General features: G+C 41.7%; 1 protein-coding gene across 5 annotated transcripts in view; it reads right to left on the bottom strand.

Moving 5' to 3' along the window:
• Positions 1 to 14,853, bottom strand: part of alkbh3 (alkB homolog 3, alpha-ketoglutarate dependent dioxygenase) — a 71,922-nt gene that overhangs the window by 20,797 nt on the left and 36,272 nt on the right. The window contains exon 9 of one of the 5 annotated variants that reach the window (XM_072592671.1): positions 12,387 to 14,480. The exons of the other annotated variants lie outside the window; for them this stretch is intronic. Within the exon in view, the coding sequence (XP_072448772.1) occupies positions 14,475 to 14,480 (6 nt within the window). The 3' untranslated portion in view covers positions 12,387 to 14,474. Of the gene's footprint in view, positions 1 to 12,386; positions 14,481 to 14,853 lie in introns of those variants that run through there. 5 annotated transcript variants of the gene reach the window in all.

Raw genomic sequence — 14,853 nt, 5'->3', positions numbered from 1 at the left:
GCTGCCTTGCAGCGCCAAGAGACCCGGGTTCAATTCCCTCCTCAGGCGACTGTGTGTGGAGTTTGCACATTCTCCCTGTGTCTGCGTGGGTTTCCTCCGGGTGCTCTGGTTTCCTCCCACAATCCAAAAATGTGCAGGTTAGGTGAATTGACCATGCTAACTTGCCCGTAGTGTTAGATGAAGGGGTAAAGGTAGGAGAATGGGTTTGGAGGGTTACGCTTCGGTGGGTCAGTGTGGACTTGCTGGGCCGAAGGCCCTGTTTCGACACTGTAAGTAATCTAATCTAAAAAACAAACCTGCAAGTTCCCCTCCAATTCACTCACCATACTGACTTGAAAATATACCATTTGGTGTTGCTAGGTTAAAATCATGGGGAATTACCTCCCTACAGCATGTGGACAGCAGCAGCACAAGAAGGCAGCTCATCACCACCTTTTCAAGGACAATAAATGCTGGCCCAACCACACCGCCCTCCTTCCGTGAGTGAATAAAAAAAATCTACTCATGTACAACACAACTAAGCATTATTTGCTTTATTATCTAGTCCTACAGTTATCTATATATAATTACTTCTTGAAAAAGCAGAAAACTTGAACTTACGACTTTCCAGCATATCTAAATTCGCCAAGGGCGCTACAGTTGGGAAGTCGAGGAGGTGGAGGAGAAGGAAGAGTGTGATAAAAGAAGAAATTGATTTTACATGGAAACCAGGAGGGTCCTGAAAGCATTGTTGCAGAAATAGATTTACAAAATTTCTTTGGAGAGAGGGAAGGCCAAAAAATAGAATATTAAAAATGAAAATACTTGTGGAATAACATGGGAAAAGAAACAGAAAAGAAGTGGTATTGAGACTGGCTCTAATGCAACGAGGGGTACGTCAGCTTCCAAGAGATCAATTGTGTTAGGGAATTCTGTAGTCAGATGTACACACAGACGTTTCTGTGGCCAGCAGAGAAAAAGCAGAATGGTGTGTTGTTTCCCTGGTGCCAGGATCAAGGATGTCTCAGAGAGGGTGCAGAATGTTCTCACAGGGGAGAGGGGCCAGCAGGTCATTGTCCACATTGGAACCAATGATATCGGAAGGGAAAAGGTTGAGACTCTGAAGGGAGATTACAGAGAGTTAGGCAGAAATTTAAAAAGGTGGTCCTCAAGCGTAGTAATATCTGGATTACTCCTGGTGCTACGAGCTAGTGAGGGCAGGAATAGGAGGATAGAGCAGATGAATGCGTGGCTGAGGAGCTGGTGTATGGGAGAAGGATTCACATTTTTGGATCATTGGAATCTCTTTTGGGGTAGAAGAGACCTGTACAAGAAGAACGGATGCACCCAAGTTGGAAGGGAACGAATATACTGGCAGGGACATTTGCAAGAACGGCTTAGGAGGATTTAAACTAGTAAGGTAGTGGTGGTGGAGGGGAGGGGGGGAGAGAGGTTGGGACCCAGGGAGATAATGAGGAAAGAGTTCAATCTGAGACAGGTACAGCTGAGAACAGAAGTGAGTCAAACAGTCATGGTAGGCAGGGACAAGGTAGAACTAATAAATTAAACTGCATTTATTTCAATGCAAGGGGCCTAACAGGGAAGGCAGACGAACCCAGGGCATGGTTAGGAACATGGGACTGGGATATCATAGCAATTACGGAAACATGGCTCAGGGATGGGCAGGACGGGCAGCTTAATGTTCCAGGATACAAATGCTACAGGAAGGATAGAAAGGGAGGCAAGAGAGGAGGGGGAGCGGCATTTTTGATTAGGGATAGCATTACAGCTGTGCTGGGGGAGGATATTCCCGGAATTACATCCAGGGAAGTTATTTGAGTGGAACTGAGAAATAAGAAAGGGATGATCACCTTTTTGAGATTGTATTATAGACCCCCCCTAATAGTCAGAGGGAAATTGAGAAACAAACTTGTAAGGAGATCTCCGCTATCTGTAAGAAAATAGGGCAGTTATGGTAGGGGATTTTAACTTTCCAAACATCAACTGGGACTGCCATAGTGTTAAAGGTTTAGATGGAGAGGAATTTGTTAAGTGTGTACAAGACAATGTTCTGATTCAGTGTGTGGATGTACTTGACCTACTCTTGGGAAATAAGGCAGGGCAGGTGACTGAGGTGTCATTGGGGGAGCACTTTGGGGCCAGCAACCATAATTCTATTTGTTTTAAAATAGTGATGGAAAAGGATAGACCAGATCAAAAAGTTGAAGTTCTAAATTGGAGAAAGGCCAATTTCGACGGTATTAGGCAAGAACTTTTGAAAACTGATTGGAGGCAGATGTTCGCAGGTAAAGGGATGGCTGGAAAATGAGAAGCCTTCAGAAATGAGATAACGAGAATCCAGAGAAAGTATATTCCTGTCAGAGTGAAAGGAAAGGCTGGTAGGTATAGGGAATGCTGGATGACTAAAGAAATTGAGGTTTGGTTAAGAAAAAGGAAGGAAGCATATGTCAGGTATAAACAGGATAGATCGAGTGAATCCTGAGAAGAGTAGAAAGAAAGTAGGAGTAGACTTGAGAGGGAAATCAGGAGGGCAAAATGGGGACATGAGATAGCTTTGGCAAACAGAATTAAGGAGAATCCAAAGGGTTTTTACAAATATATTAAGGACAAAAGGGTAACTAGGGAGAGAATAGGGCCCCTCAAAGATCAGCAAGGCTGCCTTTGTGTGGAGCCACAGAAAATGGGGGAGATACTAAATGAATATTTTGCATCAGTATTTACTGTGGAAAAGGATATAGAAGATATAGACTGTAGGGAAATGTCCAGATTACAAAGGAGGAAGTGTTGGATGTCTTGAAACGGTTAAAAGTGGATAAATCCCCAGGACCTGATCAGGTGTACCCAAGAACTCTGTGGGAAGCTAGAGAAGTGGGCCTCTTGCTGAGATATATGGATCATCAATAGTCACAGGTGAGGTGCCGGAAGACTGGAGGTTGGCAAATGTGGTGCCACTGTTTAAGAAGGGCGGTAAAGACAAGCCAGGGAACTATAGACCGGTGAGCCTGACCTCGGTGGTGGGCAAGTTGTTGGAGGGAATCCTGAGGGACAGGATGTACATGTACTTGGAAAGGCAAGGACTGATTAGGGATAGTCAACATGGCTTTGTGCTTGGGAAATCATGACTCACAAATTTGATTGAGTTTTTTGAAGAAGTAACAAAGAAGATTGATGAGGGCAGAGCAGTAGATATGATCTATATGGACTTCAGTAAGGCGTTCAACAAGGTTCCCCATGGGAGACTGATTAGCAAGGTTAGATCTCATGGAATACAGGGAGAACTAGCTATTTGGATACAGAACTGGCTCAAATGTAGAAGACAGAGGGTGGTGGTGGAGGGTTATTTTTCAGACTGAAGGCCTGTGACCAGTGGAGTGCCACAAGGATCGGTGCTGGGCCCTCTACTTTTTGTCATTTACATAAATGATTTGGATGCAAGCATAAGAGGTACAGTTAGTAAGTTTGCAGATGACACCAAAGTTGGAGATGTAGTGGACAGCGAAGAGGGTTACCTCAGATTACAACAGGATCTTGACCAGATGGGCCAACGGACTGAGAAGTGGCAGATGGAGTTTAATTCATATAAATTTGAGGTGCTGCATTTTGGGAAAGCAAATCTTAGCAGGACTTATACACTTAATGGTAAGGTCCTAGGGAGTGTTGCTGAACAAAGAGACCTTGGAATGCAGGTTCATACCTCCTTGAAAGTGGAGTCACAGAAAGATAGGATAGTGAAGAAGGCTTTTGGTATGCTTTCCTTTATTGGTCAGAGTATTGAGTACAGGGGTTGGGAGGTCATGTTGCGGCTGTACAGGACATTGGTTAGGCCACTGTTGGAATATTGCGTGCAATTCTGGTCTCCTTCCTATCGGAAAGATGTTGTGAAACTTGAAAGGGTTCAGAAAAGATTTACAAGGATGTTGACAGGGTTGGAGGATCTGAGCTACAGGGAGAGCTGGGGCTATTTTCCCTGGAGCGTCAGAGGCTGAGGGGTGACCTTATAGAGGTTTACAAAATTATGAGGGGCAAGGATAGGATAAATAGACAAAGTCTTTTCCCTGGGGTTGGGGAGTCCAGAACTAGAGGGCATCGGTTTAGGGTGAGAGGGGAAACATATAAAAGAGACCTAAGGGGCAACTTTTTCACGCAGAGGGTGGTACGTGTATGGAATGAGCTGCCAGAGGATGTGGTGGAGGCTGGTACAATTGCAATAGTTAAGAGGCATTTGGATGGGTATGGAGGGATATGGGCTGGGTGCTGGCAGGTGGGACTAGATTGGGTTGGGATATCTGGTCGGCATGGACGGGTTGGACCGAAGGGTCTGTTTCCATGCTGTACACCTCTATGACTCTAAGCTAAGTAAAACAGGCAAGAAAGCAAGCGAAGAGAGCATTCGGTACAGTGCATCCCTCTATCATGCTGTGTTAACACAACAATATTGCAATTATGCAGCTTTTCCTTGACGTTTCTCCCTGTCTGGTTAATATCACATAATAAATTCAGAAAAATAAATAATTTTAGTCTGAGATCCCATCTCACTGAGGAGTGTTCACATCCAACAGCTTGCTCATATTTTTACAGCTGTGGCAAATTGCAGTGCAGCAGCGGAGTTAATCCACAACATTCTAAAACAATCAACATTCTAAAAAAAATTGCTTCACCCCATTTCTCAATATTAACAGATCTTTAAAAGAATTCTGGAATCCGGATTCAGATCTGCATCTTTGTCAAATACAATTTTTTTTTGTTAATCTAGACCTTATTGGTGCACCAAGTCTTGTTGAAATTTGTCCATTCTTTTTAAAAATGTATTGATTACAAACAAACAGAGTAATGAACAGGGTCAAAAAATTGACCTTGAATACCTTAAGTAACAGAGGTGATAAAGAACAAAACTGGAGAAAGTGTATGTGTACATTTAGGGAAAGGAAATTCCAGGATCAAGCAATAATGAATAACTCTGCTTTCAACTGAACAAAAGGTCATAGAGAGCAACAGTGTCAAAAACCAATAGCAATCTGAAAAATTTGCAGAGACAAATTAGAATGAAGGTATGTGTTTATCACTATGATAAGGTGCCAAAGTCCACATAAGACCATAGACATCTCTGTCCATTACTAAGAGACAATTATGTCTAGTTTTAGGGTAACCAGGTGTGGGCTAAGGTGAGACAGGAGGGCTTTATGAACAACCATAGCCAGTAGGGAATGAATCTATACTGTTGCCTTCATACTGCATCACACTCACATCATCTAGCCAACTGAGCTGAACAACTTGCCCATGAAAAGGATGAGAAATGTAAAATCAACTGTATCAGCAATTAGCAACATGGTATAGACAATTGAGTTTTGAACTCTTGGGAATTCGTGGTGGAGTATGGGAATGAAACTCTTCCCTAAGGAGACCAAGACTGTGGATCACTGGGTTCAACTTAAACATATAACCGGGAAGTGGAATCGAATTAGATGTTAGGGTTCGGAGCTTCTACTTTATACAAGTAAATGGTATTAATTGGAAGTTATTTATTATTTTGTAAATATTTCAAGATTTTTTACAAAGTAGTTTAAAAGCCAAAATCAAAATCCTACACTTGAAATTTTCACTCTAACCCTATGCCCTCTAATTCTGGACTCCCCCACCCCAGGGAAGAGACTTTGTTGGTTTATCCTATCCATACCCCTCATAATTTTATAAACCTCCACGAGGTCACCCCTCAGCCTCCGACATTCCGGGATAAAAGCTCCAGCCTTTTCAACCTCTCCCTATAGCTCAAATCCTCCAACCCTGGCAACATCCTTGTAAATCATTTCTGAACTCTTTCAATTTTTGCAACATCCTTCTGATAGGAAGGAGACCAGAATTGCACGCAAAATTCCAAAAGTGGCCTAACCAATGTCCTGTACAGCCACAGCATGACCTCCCAACTCCTGTACTCAATACTCTGACCAATAAAGGAAAGCATATCAAACACCTTCTTCACTATCCTATCTACCTGTGACTCTACTTTCAGGGAGCTATGAACCTGCACTCCAAGGTCTCTTTGTTCAGCAACACTCCTGAGGACCTTAGCAATAAGTGTATTAGCCCTGCTAAGATTTCCCAAAATGCAGCATCTCACATTTATCTGAATTAAACTCCATCTGACATTCCTCAGCCCATTGGCCCATCTGATCACGGTCCCATTGCAATCTGAGGTAATCTTCTTCGCTGCCTACTACATCTCCAGTTTTGGTGTCATTTGCAAACTTACTAACTACACCTCTTCTGCTCATATCCAAATCATTTATGTAAAATGACAAAAAGTAGTGGATCCAGCACCGATCCTTGTGGCACTCCACTGGTCACAGGCCTCCAGTCTGAAAAACAACCCTCCACCCTCTGTCTTCTACCTTTGAGCCAGTTCTGTATCCAAATGGCTAGTTCTCCCTGTATTCCATGAGATCTAACCTTGCTAACCAGTCTCCCATGGGGAACCTTGTCGAATGCCTTACTTCAGTCCTATAGATCACCTCCACCATTCTGCCCTCATCAATCTTCCACCATGTTAGCCAACCTCCAAACTTCCGGCACCTCAACTGTGATTATCAATGATACAACTATCTCCAACAATATCTTCAAGGATCCAGTAATCACTTCCTTAGCTTCTCACAGAGTTCTAGAGTACACCTGATCAGGTCCTGGGTATCGTATCTAATTTTATGCTTTTCAAGACATCCAGCACTTCCTCCTCTGTAATATGGACTCCTTTCAAGATGTCACCATCTATTTCCGTACATTCTATATCTTCCATGTTCTTTTCCACAGTAAGCACTGATGCAAAATACTAGCTTAGTATCTCCCCCATCTCCTGCGGCTCCACACAAAGGCCACCTTGCTGATATTTGAGGGGCCCTATTGTCTCCTTAGTTACCTTCTGTCCTTAATGCATTTGTAAAAACCCACTGGATTCTCTTTAATTCTATTTGCCAAAGCTATCTCATGTCCCTTTTTTGCCCTCCTGATTTCCGTCTTAAGTATACTCTTACTGCCTTTATACACTTCTAAGGATTCACTCGATCTATCCTGTCTATACCTGACATATGCTTCCTTCTTTTTCTTAACCAAACCCTCAATTTCTTTAGTCATCCAACATTCCCTATACCCACCAGCCTTTCCTTTCACCCTAACAGGAATATACTGTCTCTGGATTCTTGTTATCTCATTTCTGAAGGCTTCCCATTTTCCAGCCGTCCCTTTACCTGCGAATATCTGTCCCCAATCAGCTTTTGAAAGTACTTGCCTAATACTGTCAAAATTAGCCTTCTTCCAATTTGGAACTTCAACTTTTAGATGCTGTCTATCCTTTTCCATCACTATTTTAAAACTAATAGAATTATGGTCACTGGCCCCAAAGTGCTCCCCCACTGACATCTCAGTCACCTGCCCTACCTTATTTCCAAAGAGTAGGTCAAGTTTTGCACCTTCTCTAGTAGGCACATCCACATACCAAATCAGAAAATTTCCTTGTACACATTTAACAAGTTCCTCTCCATCTAAACCCTTAACACTATGGCAGTCCCAAGTCTATGTTTGGAAAATTAAAATTCCCTTCCATAACCACCCTGTTATTCTTACAGATAACAGAGATCTCCTTACAAATTTGTTTCTCAATTTCCCTCTGACTATTAGGGAGTCTATAATAAAATCCCAATAAGGTGATCATCCCTTTCTTATTTCTCAGTTACACCCAAATAACATCCCTGGATGTATTTCCGGGAATATCCTCCCTCAGTACAGCTGTAATGCTATCCCTTATCAAAAAATCCACTCCCCCCCCGCCCGTCTCTTGCCTCCCTTTCTGCCCTTCCTGTAGCATTTGTATCCTGGAACATTACAGTGCCAGTCCTATTCATCTCTGAGCCATGTTTCTGTAATTGCTATGATATCCCAGTCCCGTATTCCTAACCATGCCCTTACTTCATCTCAGATTGAAGGTTGGCACCATTTTGTGCATAAATTGAGCAATAAAGACAACAATATCCTCCTGATAACAAACAAAACAAATTAACAACGAATCCATATTTGAGTAATGCTGAAAAAAAAACACATTTCGTTGAAGCTCTTTGCCTTGCACTCAGGACAATTTGCAAGAAATACAGCAGTGAAAGGAAGACAACATTTTTATTGTATGAGAGAAAAGATTGATTGGCAAGTGGCTCTGATTGACAGAGGCATTACTGAGGAAAATACAGCAATGAGGTGATGACTGACAGTTAATTGCCAAGCTTTGTTGAAATTTTATACTAAGTAGGTTGACACTGATTTCTCAAGGCATTTCTCTGAGAAATGAACCAGAAAATGGCTGACAACTATTTTGTTGAGTTGAAATAGATATACTGTAGTAATGTGTACATGCAAAAAATTATGCTGATGACCAATTTCAGATTTTCAGTCAGGTATGAAGTGTGTTCTATTTGCATATATTGCAAGCTACATATATTAAGACACAGGGCTCTATTCTTCACAAATAGAATGAACATGCACATGTCATCCTGATGAGTGCAATACAAAATGCTTCAATAAACTGTGGGGTTTTTTTCAACTGTGGCATATTGCAGACTTGTACTTCCAAACGATTACTAGCAATATATTTTTGATATTGCAGGTTGAGGGAATAATGTTGGCCAGGATATCAGGAGAAAACCAAATTTCTGTCTGAATAGTTCCATGGACTTATTTGTATTTCCACTAGAATAGGCAAACAAGTTATTGGTTCAATATTACATCACTGTCTGCACCATTTTCTTTGAAGTGTCTGCCCAGATTATGTGCTTAAACTCTGGATGGAATTTTGATGACAGGGTTTCCCTCTTAATATATGGAGTAGAGGTTATTAATATTTATGTTGCTATTCTGTGGCACTCACAATGAATCATTGCTATGAATCATTGATGAAAAAACATACAAAAAAGTGAAAAACAGACTTTTTTATTTTCCAAGTTTTCTATCAGCTAAAAGACAAGAAACAGGGCAGCACAGTGGCTCAGTGGTTAGCAGCACTGCCTCATAACATCAGGAACCCAGGTTCAATTCCACCCTTGGGTTACTATCTATGTGAGTTTGCACATTCTCCCTGTGTCTGTATGGGTTTCCTCCCACAGTCCAAAAATGTGCAGATTAGACAGATTGGCTATGCTAAACTGCCCATAGTGTCCATGAATGTGCAGGCTAGGTGGATTAGCCATGGGAAATATAGGGTTAAGAGGATAGAGTGAGGGGATTGATCTGGGTGAGATGCTCTTCCGAGGGTCAATGTGGACTCAATGGGCCGAATGGCCTACTTTCACACTGCATGGATTTATGAAGACTCAGACTGAAGTTTATTTTTCAGATGATGATGGATCTGTGCATTTTCTGTTTTTGAATAACTCGAGTCAGAAGCTCATTATAATGGCTGTGGAAGGAATTTTTCTTCCTCATCCCCAATATTATAACATATTTTAAACATGCCTCTTTATCTTAGTTTACTTGGCATGCAAACCAATTGTAGGTCTTGCTTGGTATCTTTCTAAAATTAACCACAAGGAAGTATGAAATAATTCAGCTTTTTATTTTCTTCCATCACCCTTCTGCTTCTAGGTTTTTCTAGTGTAATCTATTCAAGCTCTTCAAAATATTTCAGCCTTTAAAATAACATCAGGTTAAAGATATGCTCTTTGTTTTGCATTTTGGACTCACTGTTTTCATCATTTTGAAAACTGAAGGAACATCAGCGGACGTAGAAATATGAAACGCACTGCCTGAGAGGATAATGGAGGCAGGTACTCTTGTAACATTTAAGAAACAGCTGGCTGAGCACTTAAAATTCCAGTGCACAGGAGGCTCTGGACCAAGTGTAGGTAAATGGGATTAGTATAATTTGGTGTTTGTTGGTCAGCACAGACATAGAACCATGGAAATAGAACAGCTGAGAAGAGGGCCATTCGGCTCATGTTGTCCATGCTGACCATGGTGGGCTGAAGGATCTATTTCTATGCTGTGTGACTACAATAAAAACAAATTGTCAAAACTGCCACTATGTCTGGATAACAGCTCCAAAGGCTAACTTTTCGGCCAATTAGGCCCCGAATTTTCAGCGCAACCAACAATCCTGGGAGTTATGTCAGGCTGGATTTTGCATATGCACTTTTTTAAGGAAGCAGCTAACCATTTAAATCACCTTCACTGAAGCAGCATTTTGGCCTCTCTGAAACACTGAACTCAGCGTATACACACTAGACATCCTTAGCGCAGGTCTGAACTTTGTGGATTCAATTGGATAGCCAGGCTACGCCTTTGTTGAGAGTCAACATACCTCTTTAGATATGATCTGGAGACAGTTTGGAAGGGTGGGATCAAGTACCCTTTGTCAGGTTGGTCAGGATTGTTGGCTGGGTCACGTGACCTTTGAATTTGTTAATAGTAGGAAAGATCGTGCTTAAAAGGTACATAACCCCTTGAAACTGTGAGGCTGTAAAAGAAGCCTGAAGCTTGCCAAGAACTGTCATCAATGTCAAGAATTATCAAACCTATGAATGTTTGTCTTTTCTTTTAATGAATGGGAGTGGTTCTCACAATAAAGTATACTTTGCAATATAAAATTTTAAATTATAGAAGGTTGCCTTTTTCTTGTGTGCTTGGAAAATTTGAACATAGGATGGCAGGAGGTAGCACTAAGTTGGTGCAGGGGGTATGAGGAGCTACTGAGATAGATAAAGGAGCATTAAGTTGTATGGGAATAAAGTGACTACAGGGGTGGGTTGAGGGCATTAGGTTGCATGGGTTGGCATGGATGCAGCACGTGTGCAGGTCAAGGGTGGTGCAAAGTGTCAGGAGTGGGACAACATTCTATATTTTATTCTTTGACTTTAATTTTTGAACACAATGCAGTCCCAATGCAAGCAATCTTCACAGCCCATCTCATCAACTAGCAGAGTCCATAGCTCTTCGCAAGCCATTCAGACGGACTTCCTATCCAGCAATTACAAATCGGGAGTGTGGGGGTCATACTTAAGATATTTGGTTTCTGGAGCCAGGAATTTCCTTACATCTGCGCATGTGACCCAGCTGAGGCAAGTGGGGCCTTATGTTAATGAAATAACTCCAGAGAGCCTGTTATCCCGATACCATTTATCCTTTATTTACATGTGGAGAGTTCTCAACATTAATTCAGCTCTCTCAGAGCCTGCTCTCAGTGTGAACAGAATATCTGACATTCCTGCTTATATCTATCAGCTAGCGCTCCCTGATTGGACCAGGTTAACAGTCCCAATCAGGGAACTCATATTCTATGACGCCCACCTGGCTGAGTTACAGTGTTATGGACTAGGACAGACCCCCTCAAAACATTTCAAAGGAAGTAGCCCAGACCCTAACTTTGCTAGTTGGTTTAAGCAGGTGTAACACATATATTGCAGGAGAGATGCAGCTGGTCAAACCACTTGGTTTCAAACAAAACAGAATTTATTTACAAGAACCAAATGAAACACAAACAAAAGAGAACAGAGTACCGAATAAATTAACCTATCCGAGAACCCAACAGACTATACCAACTTAATGATGGTGTTCCAAATACGTTCAACAATTCCCATAAACACCCCTTGGCACAACAGGAAAAATCAAAACAGGTTCTTACAGGAGAAAAGTCAGAGGTAGGAGTATCACCTTGGACCTGCTTCTTTGGGTTCAGCAGCTTTTACAACACAACTGCTAAAAACCAAACTAAACCAGAGAAAAGCTGAGTTGACAGAACTGGCCACTCCTCTTTCATTGTACAAGTGTTTTTAAAACATTTAAAAGCCTGTTGCATGAGGCAGTATTTGTTAGCTATAATCAAATTGGCCCTAAAACCCTTCAACCCCAAACCTTTCAGAGTCTATGTCTTTTACGACCTCTCTGAAAAACAATGCCAAGGACAGCAAAACCTTGTTAAAGCAGCAGCAGCAGCAGCAGCAGCAGCAGCAGCAGCATCGCCACAACAGTTAATATAGAGTTTTTGATTAATTTTAAACAGTATTTACTACAACACAAATACTAACCCAATACGGGAAAAGCAAGTAAATAAAATTGCTGAAGAATTTTGAAAATACTGTATATGAAATTGACTTTTCAACAATAAACTAATAATGACAGCATACATTTATATAGCATTTAAAAGATTGCTCTTCTCAATTATAAGAGCAGAGGAATAGATTCTTATCTATAGGAACAAGTTTAATTTAGATGAACAGAAGCTTAATCAAAAAAGATGCAAAGAAAGCTCATAACGGAAGAAATGAAAAGATACAAGAGTTCAATGTAGAAATTCTAGGGAGGTACCCATACAGTTTAAGATTCTGTTGTCAATACAATAGTGAATTCATTAGATGGCCACAAGAGCAAGAACCATAAGACAAAAAGCTGCAAGTTGAATATGAAGCTGCAAGAAGCAGACAATGTTGAGGATTTTAAATTCAATACATAGGTGGGGGGGTGGGTGTCAGGGAGCCATTTGATAGTTAGGAAGAATGGGCTGAAAAGTAAGCTGGATTTGAGTGTGGAACAGGACATATGCAGTTGCAATTTGTATGCTATGGAATGGTGGCTATGAAGGCGATCATTAGAGAAATCAAGGTAAAAGTGAAAGTAGGATTTAGTGCTGGAGATGGTGAGATGGAAAAAGGTTGCCTTGTTGAGAAATAGGGTGGAGGTCTGAATCTCAGCTGTGACTGAATGGATCAGGTCTTCATGATGTTTGACTGGACAATGTTGTTACTCACCTGAGCCAAATGGCGCAGTCATTCTGACAATACAGAAATGGAGTGTTGTTAATTTGTGGGTGGCATGGTGGCACAGTGGTTAGCACTGCTGCCTCACAGTGCCAGAGACCTGGGTTCAATTCCCGCCTCAGGCAACTGACTGTGTGGAGTTTGCATGTTCTCCCCGTGTCTGTGTGGGTTTCCTCCGGGTGCTCCGGTTTCCTCCCACAGTCCAAAGATCTGCAGGTCAGGTGAATTGGCCATGCTAAATTGCCCGTAGTGTTAGGTAAGGGGTAAATGTAGGGGCATGGGGGGTTACGCTTTGGCGGGTCGGTGTGGACTTGTTGGGCCGAAGGGCCTGTTTCCACACTGTAATATAATCTAATCTTAATATATTTGCAGGAACTAACACTTACTATGAACAATATTAACAAGGAAGAATTTAAATGTAGGAAAGATGCAATTACTGAAAAATCTTATAATCTGGAATCAAGAGGAAAAACTGTTTCTGGAGATGTGCTAACTATTTTCATGTAAAGAGGTGTTGATGTACACAAATCCACTTCCACATTAGCAGATAGTAGAAGAGGATAGTTTATCAAAACATCACAGTGAAATTGCAAACAAAAATAATGGGCACGAGATATAAGAAACTGAACCAATGCAAGTTTTGTCAGCCACCATGTAGGCTTCTCCATTAAGCTCCATACTTCCTTCTCGAAACAAGATTTGTAAAAACAAAAAAAAATTACAGAATATAACTCCACATTGTCTTTGTGTCTGAAATATCTCTAATATCATGTTTGAAGTCTTGGGACTTCCCAGATCTTTCATGATTATCAAATGGAAGCCCAAATAAGGGAGCAGACTACAATGCTAGATCTCATCTGATGCTGTGGTCCCTAGGTCGATTGGCAAATGAATAGACTGGAGATAGGATTGAAGAGCAGAGAGTCCCACCTCAGAGAAACGATCAGCCACTAGTTCTCCAGTATTAGCAGTACATCTAATGCTGATTTACTTTTGAGTAGATGTTTCATATATTGCACAAAAATAAACAAATCTTTAACTGCTTGCAACTGGAAGGAAAACAGAGGGGCAGGCTAGGGCAGGGACAGAAACCATGGGCCACAATGTTACTCTTAGTTCAGGCTCCTGACCCTGCCTGACCCGAGTACAGAGGCACCCCCTGGTGCACAGTGTCCCTGCTATTAGGTTCTGATGTACCCCTTTGTCCTTGGGCCACAGACATTGTTAGGATGTAGTGTGGACAGAAACTAATAATCAGTCTCAGGGGTCATTTCAGGAATTTGTGCATTCAGGACAGTTTTAGATTTTCAAAAGGTCCAGTGGGTGAGCAGATGGAGGGAGAACGAAATGCAATCGCTGCCTTTTCACAGTTCTTGAGTTTATTATGGTGCCCTCTAAGAAGCCTGATAGTTTGAAATGTTTTGACAGTGAACCCACTTAGCTTTCTGTGTGCTGCACATCTGGTGTCCTGGTAAATTGCTTTACATGAAAAGTTATAAAATTTTCTCTTGTAGTAAGAACCAGCATAAGCACTTCTCCTTCTCTTCTCATTCACCATCTCTTTCTCCAGGTCCTATCTCCACGGGCTGCCCACTTGAATCCAACATGGTTGCTGCCTGCCTTTGATGTTTGTGTCCCTGAGTCCAGAAGCTTGGCACCACTAATGGGATGTTGAGTTCTCCCCCTGCTCAATTAGTCCTGTTGAATTTGAAAATAGGGTTAGGGTGATTCAGAAGTGATGTTGGGACCTGGAATTCACCCATGTGTCCTGTCCTGGACTTCAGTTTGAAAATCCAGCACATGTCTCACAAGCTAAGCAAGTCTCAACCTTCTCCTCTAATTTGTACCGTGGTGATGTACACCTTCTCCCCATTCACATATTTGACCATGACCTTTTTCCGTATCTTGAACAATGCCACTAGACATACAAGATTCTTGAGGGGCTTGACAGAGAAGATATAGAGATTTTGTTTGCCCTTGCCAAGAGTCTAGGATGAGAGAACATAATCTCAAGTAATAGGTGACACATTAAGACAGAGATGAGGTGGAATTTCTTCTCTCAGAGTTTAGT

This window comes from Chiloscyllium punctatum, chromosome 22 (assembly GCF_047496795.1).
Source record: "Chiloscyllium punctatum isolate Juve2018m chromosome 22, sChiPun1.3, whole genome shotgun sequence".
Taxonomy (NCBI): Eukaryota; Metazoa; Chordata; class Chondrichthyes; order Orectolobiformes; family Hemiscylliidae; genus Chiloscyllium; species Chiloscyllium punctatum.
The sequence above is the reverse complement of the archived record's forward strand: the minus strand, read 5'-3'. Positions and strand labels throughout refer to the sequence as shown.